General features: G+C 35.0%; 1 protein-coding gene across 4 annotated transcripts; it reads right to left on the bottom strand.

Annotated features, from left to right (window-relative positions):
- Positions 1-308: 308 nt before the first annotated feature.
- LOC113705687 (B3 domain-containing protein At5g57720) lies at positions 309-5,395 on the bottom strand. 4 transcript variants are annotated; one of them, XM_027227604.2, is made up of 6 exons: positions 5,010-5,395; positions 4,729-4,868; positions 3,487-3,600; positions 1,857-2,301; positions 1,603-1,751; positions 309-716 (listed from the first exon to the last, which is right to left on the bottom strand). In XM_027227604.2, the coding sequence occupies exons 3-6, from the start codon at positions 3,589-3,591 to the stop codon at positions 441-443; spliced, it is 975 nt and encodes a 324-aa protein (XP_027083405.1). In that variant the 5' UTR covers positions 3,592-3,600; positions 4,729-4,868; positions 5,010-5,395; the 3' UTR covers positions 309-440. The 4 variants fall into 4 exon arrangements, 3 of the variants coding, with proteins under 3 accessions (XP_027083405.1, XP_027083404.1, XP_027083409.1); XR_011820619.1 differs by lacking the exons at positions 4,729-4,868; positions 5,010-5,395 and adding an exon at positions 840-1,370 and having other exon boundaries at positions 3,487-3,739; XM_027227603.2 differs by lacking the exons at positions 4,729-4,868; positions 5,010-5,395 and adding an exon at positions 3,748-4,094.
- Positions 5,396-6,428: the final 1,033 nt, after the last annotated feature.

Genomic DNA, 6,428 nt, shown 5'->3' with positions numbered 1-6,428 from the left:
ACATATGCTTTATCAGAGTGCAGAAAACCAAAGCAGCAGATTGTCAACTGACATTAAGCAAAAATCCTCTGAAGATCTTGACAAATTATGTAATGCCTAGTGGTTTGTTTAGTGCAAAGGACAATATCTCCTTGTTAATTTTCTTTCCTGGACAATAAAGAGCCAGCAAAACCCCATCTTTTTCCCCAAGCATTGCTAGTTTTGGAACTTTTCTATGAATTGCATGTTCAGGACTAGACACAAATTGAGAATACTATATGGCAAATCAGCGGGGGAAATGCTACCAAGTACATAAAAAAACTTGCTACTTCGAAAACGTCTTCTAATTCAGATAAAAGAACACCTCAAAGTTTATAACATCAAGACGACAAATTGAAAATGTTTTTAATTTCAGGCTGGTTAAACCAAATTCTATTAAACGTTCTATTCATCACACACGATTAGTCGCAGGTTTCAGGAGCATTCTTCTGCCGGATAATCTGGATCTGCATCACAGGTTTCTCCTGACCTCGTCCAGGCACAAATTCACACACACAATCATCCTCCTCATCAATAGAGTTAACCTTGCAAAGGTTGTCCCATCCACCTGAGTAATATGCTCGGCCATCCTTCCAAGTCCTAAGATATGCAGGCCAAGTCCTCCCAAGTGGGTCACGTAGAGTCATATTTTCGGGAAGATCAAGTCTGAAATCCTTAATCACATCAATTGGAATGAACTGCATTGGTTTATAAAAAGCTTTCTCATTAACAGCGAGCAATCATTTATTATAATTATAATAATCAACAGAATTTCACAGCTAAGATAAAACAAAGAGGAATGGAATGAAATAGATGTATACCACATATGAACATGCGCATTATAAAATGAAATGTGGAACAAAGACCTCCATAAGTCCAAAAGAATATCCCTTTTCCATTGCTGTTGCAATCTGGGGAGTTTGGTGATAAGTAATCCAAAAGGTATCTGTCTATCCGTAGAAGAAGAACGAACCCTTGGAATTAACACATCTTTTCATCCAGATATGCATCATAAATGATAAAAAATAACCCAACAGTGCTCACCATAGAAAACTAAACTGAACCTGAACTTACTATCCTTTCCCTGGGTGAAGGGAAATCTAGCTTCTGATTTCATGGCCATACACAGAGAGAATACAAATGCCAAGATTAAGGAACCGATCAATGCTCTATCAGATAAGAAAATGTACAATGGTTACTCCTATTTGATCCTCTCCATCTCCCCATATTGGAACCAAAAGTTGTGTGTTTGATGTCGTTCTAAAGAGCTTTAATTATTCACATTGATGTTACACGGTCAAACATGAAGATAGCACTATCCATGTAATCAACTGTCACAGGTAGTAGTAGTTCTGCAAGAGCATCACCAAACCAGTAGGAGAAGAATCATCCTCCTTGCACAACAATTATATATATATATATATATATATATATATATAAGGCATTTTGCACAACGACGAGTATAAGAAGAATACAAATTAGTAACTAAAATCAAGCAGGTACAAATAATAGATAAAAACTTAAATGCATTATACAGATAAATTCTACAAGGGATATCAATAAGGACATTGCAAATTATCGTACCAAAGCATTCTGTCTCTTTGTCCTAATCCTTGTGACAAAATAAGGATTCTCAGGCAGGGCATGCTCTCCTGATCTGAAAATGCTTGCACCATACAAGTCATGTCTGGCCTTCTTTTTTATCCCATCACTAGCTGAAGCGCCTTCTTGCCCTACAAATGAAGCATTTACATTAGTATCTGCATAAAAAACATACAGAAAACCACATGCAAGGAAAAAGCATTCTGAACAATGAAACAACACCATCATAACCTTACCATTCTTTTCACTTCTGTATTTCCTTGAGCCACTGGTAGGACTTGTTAACTTCTGAAAGTCTCTTTTCACACCATTGAGTGGTTGTTCTTTCTCCTCAATCAGATTGTCTCCATTCATATCATTGAGTTCCTGTGCCTTCTCTCCATTCCCGTTTCCTTTTTCCACCTCCAACTGAAACTTCAAACTACCAACTCCCTCCTTTTCCAATAAATTGTTTCCAATGATTGTGAAATCAAAAACTTTCTCACCATCAAATAGGAAAACAAGAAAGTCTTGATGTTCAATCAAATTATCTTGAACCACCTTGGCCCAGCCCTCTTGGAAAAACCACTCACTTCCAACTTTAGCAAGTTCCACAGCCCACATGTTCCCATCGCAATCCCTGAGCACTGCTCTATCTGGCAAATTTCCTCGCATATATGAAGCATAGGCTGAGGGAATATGCTATTAAGAAAACATGCAACATAGTCAAAAAGAAGACAAATATACACTATTCAGAAATGTGTCATATATAGAACAAATAACTATCCAAACGTGACCCAATATCTGTTTTGTTGACATCATCTTGCTGCTTACAGAAAAAACTGAGTGCTAAATCCACGTCCAGATTACTAAATTCTTATTCAGAGAAATTAGTGACGAAATTTTAATGTTGGTAACGCATAATGTAAGCACTTCATGAAATTCATGCTACCAAACAAAGAAAGAAAGCACTACATATCTGAAACTAATAAATGGTAATTGATTTTCATAAGAAAAGATTGTGGCAGTATTTACTCTATCAAGTACACCAAATTAGCTTTTAAATTTTATACATAAGGAAGCGAAGTAGTTTCAGAATTAAGAACATAAACTTTTCCTTTAGGCACCTCTTCCAATCCCACTCATGGACTGTCAACCTATCCTAGCTATAAGGTTATCACTGCTCCAATGCCTTAAGGCTCTTTTGTGTTCGAATCCAGAATTAATATGGAAATGTCAATGCATGACATCATTCCTCACTTGCTCTTCAGGTTATTTATGTGATTTTCCATTATACTTTTCAAGTTACTACATTCCCAAAATCAAACTTGTAATTCAATATCAGGATTTCACTACTCTAGAATCTATTTATGATGAAGGATCCTGCAATAAATTTCATATTTTTTTCAAGCCTACAAAGTTCAATTTTATTTTTGTTTTGAAAAGTTACAGCTGGGTGCCAAATTTGCCATTTGCCAAATACAACCATTGTTACTGGTTCTAGCAACCTTCCTACTAGTACCAAAATAATTCCAGTGTGTATTAAATGGACAGTAGTACAAATAAGAAAGATTTTATTCAGAATTTCCAGAATTAGGTTTTCTAGGAATCCTAATATTCATCTCGTTCCTCCTGTTCTTCCATGATACTGAAAACATCCCATTTGGGGTTATGAGACAAAAATTACTAAGATTACCATAATAATTCATCAAATTCTGTAATCTGAAGCCATAAAACTCAAACTACACGACTGCCCATATATTTGAAAGAAAATTTAAGCCAAAAAGTACAAAAAGAATGTTGTGATAAACCAAATCATGCCTATACTAAGATTCACATCACCATAAATCCCAAAAAAGAACAAATAAATCTGAAAGAAAAATTTACCAGTTTGTTGAAGTACTTGTTAGCATCAAAGACCTTGCAAAACTTCAAATTCCTCTGGCTCTGAGCTTGTGTGGCCAGGTTGGCTCTTGCTTGTGGGTTTGCCATCTTAATTCACTGGAGAATGGAGAAGGGATGCAAGTGAACTTCTTGAAAATCGGCAAAAAGAAGTCAAAAGCCGGTAATGCAAAGCAAGGCTATTTTTTTTCTTAGTTCTGTTCTGCTGTTTATATGGTAAGGAAGTAAAGTTGGTGAAAAGCTGACCTTATTATCATAAAGGATCCACTACAGGGCCTTGCAATTCGACAACTTTCCATTTCAGACCATTTCACGGCCAGGATTCAAAAGAGTCATCAAAGACCAAAACGACAGCCAAAATGCATCCACCTTGTGCCCATGATGTCATACTCTTTTTATCCCACCCAAATATCTAAAATAACTCCATAAATGGTGGCTGAAATAAAACATACTTGACAGCGTTTTTGTTCCATCTCTAAGAAATTTTCCTCCATCTCTTTTCCCACCAATCAACTACCAAAAATCCATTATTTTATCATTCCTCAATATTTAAAAGGCATTGCTTTTGAGAGAAAAAAAAAATCTCCGTCCCCCCCTCCCTCCCTCCCTCCCTCTCTCTCTCTCTCTCAGAACAACACCATTTTTTCAGAGGAAAATTTACAAGTAAAAAAAATCATTAAAGGATTGTCTGAATTTTGGAGTATGATGGAGTGTAATTGATTGTAGAATCAGGAGGGATTATGTTGTCTAAGTTTTTAATCTGACATCCTCTTCCAAGCCAAGAGTTGTCTGATAAAATGCTTCTCATTTTTTGGTATGGTTGATTTGTGTATATATGCATATATTCTTTTGTTCCTCTTGTTCTGTTTTCTGTTGTTCTGATACTAAATGTTTGGAGTGCTCGAAATGTTTTCCTTTCTTCATTTTGCCAAATAGAAAGCACTGGGAAGAAAATAAGCAGTCAACTGTAAAATTGGATTGAGGAATTCAATAGTTCTTTAAAATGCAAGTTTCGACCCTGTTCATCACAATCGATAACCTGTACAGGGATTAAGTATACAGTCAATTATAAAAGTTACCTTAGAGTAGGATGGTCTATGTATTACTACTAGAGAAGCTCAAAATTCATTATAGACTCCAGAACCTATGGAACAAACTCATACATAACCAAAATAAAAAAGAATATCAACAAAACAATAAGACTTACAGCCAATGCCAGGAATTTACCTATTGAATAAGACTCGTTGTTGACATCTCCAGTTATTGTACATCTCAGGCATTTAGTCGAACAATTGGTGTCTGTAATTTTTCACGCATACTACCAGCCATCAACCGCGATGCATAGCATCCAATAGGACCAATACTCTCTATTTATCAAAGTCCATGCATCCAAAAATTAGGGGTTGCATTAACAAGACAGATAAATTTCGTTTTTTTTTTTGGTAGAAGACTAGTAAGTATTTGAAATAAAGCTGTGTTGACTGATGAAAGGATAGGGAGCTTAATACCTTTGATTACAGCATGTAATCCCCCGTTCAAATCCACACTCATGTCAATCAGGCTCCAAAATAATCCCATTACACTGCTTATCTGTATCCTTAAATTTTCCAGTTGAGATATTGTGGAGCAGATGAAAGGGTAAAAGAAAGTCTGTTTCTTGAAATTTTTCGAGAGGAATAATTCTCGGGTAGTTCACCCGCCGGCCTTGGCAGAAATGACCGACTCTGAGGCCATTGCCAGCGCCAGTGAATACAAGACTAGCATATATGTTGTAGCAATGGCTGCTTTGTTGGAGAAGAAGAATCACACAATCGACAATCTGCTCCCAGGAGGATGAAACAAATCCCTCTGATTTGTATCCGAGTACCCCAACTTTTCTTTTCTTTTCTTTTCGGTAAAGTATCTCGCGGCCATTGAACTATTTTCCACGTCTATTTTTTACCATCAACCTATTTTTCATCCTAATTCAGTAACCAACTAATCGATTAATCCGTATACCCATGGCCATTTCATCAAATTTACTTTTAATTTACAAATTAAACTTAACACACACAACTCACAAGTCAAAATCATATTTTGCTTTTAATTTACAAAAGTAAATTTAACATGTGCAACTCACATTTCAAAACCTAAGGATAAATATTATTTTATTTCAAAATTCAACGGTCACTAAATTGTTCTATGCATACACTTTTAACCGCTCAATTATTTTTTGATTGAAAATTGCCACTCAACTCACAAATGTGTATGTTAGTAGCCAATCCGACCAAATTCGTTGTTAACACTAACGGAATAAGTTACGTGTGTATTGTACATGCAAAAAAGATGATAGGTAAAGTCATCCAAATAAATGATAAAAAAATCTTAAATAGCCATTGAACTACACAAATAATATATTTTTAACGATTTTTCATTCAAATTTTGTCTTTTTTTTTTTGCCCAACCATTCAAATTTTGTCATTAGATCTACTAGTTTCATTTAGTTTCAGGGTTCTTAGAATTAATTTGCAAAGAACTTGAGCATATAATTTTTTTTGTCAAACGTTAAAAATTGGAATCTATTAAAGGAGCTCTTATATATTCTAAATTTAATTTTTTGTTAATTGAAAAATCTAAAACTCTAGATGAGAGAAAAACCTAAAGAATTGATCTTATTTTCTGACACGTGAAATGCACATAGAACTTATTCCATTAGCATTAACAGCAACATTTGAGGAAGTGACCACTAGCATACTGATTTAAGAGTTTAGTGACTAAATTGAAACAAAAAAAAATATTTGAGTGGCCAAAGGTGTACAAGTGGAATAGTTTAATGCCTACCAAAGTTTTTTGCTTTCGGATCAAGAAATTTAGTGGATATATTTAGCTTTAGGTTTTGACAAATGAGTTGCACGTGTTGGGTTTATTTTGTAAATTAAGAGGAAAAG

The sequence above is a fragment of the Coffea arabica genome, chromosome 8c (assembly GCF_036785885.1).
Source record: "Coffea arabica cultivar ET-39 chromosome 8c, Coffea Arabica ET-39 HiFi, whole genome shotgun sequence".
Classification (NCBI taxonomy): domain Eukaryota; kingdom Viridiplantae; phylum Streptophyta; class Magnoliopsida; order Gentianales; family Rubiaceae; genus Coffea; species Coffea arabica.
The sequence above is the reverse complement of the archived record's forward strand: the minus strand, read 5'-3'. Positions and strand labels throughout refer to the sequence as shown.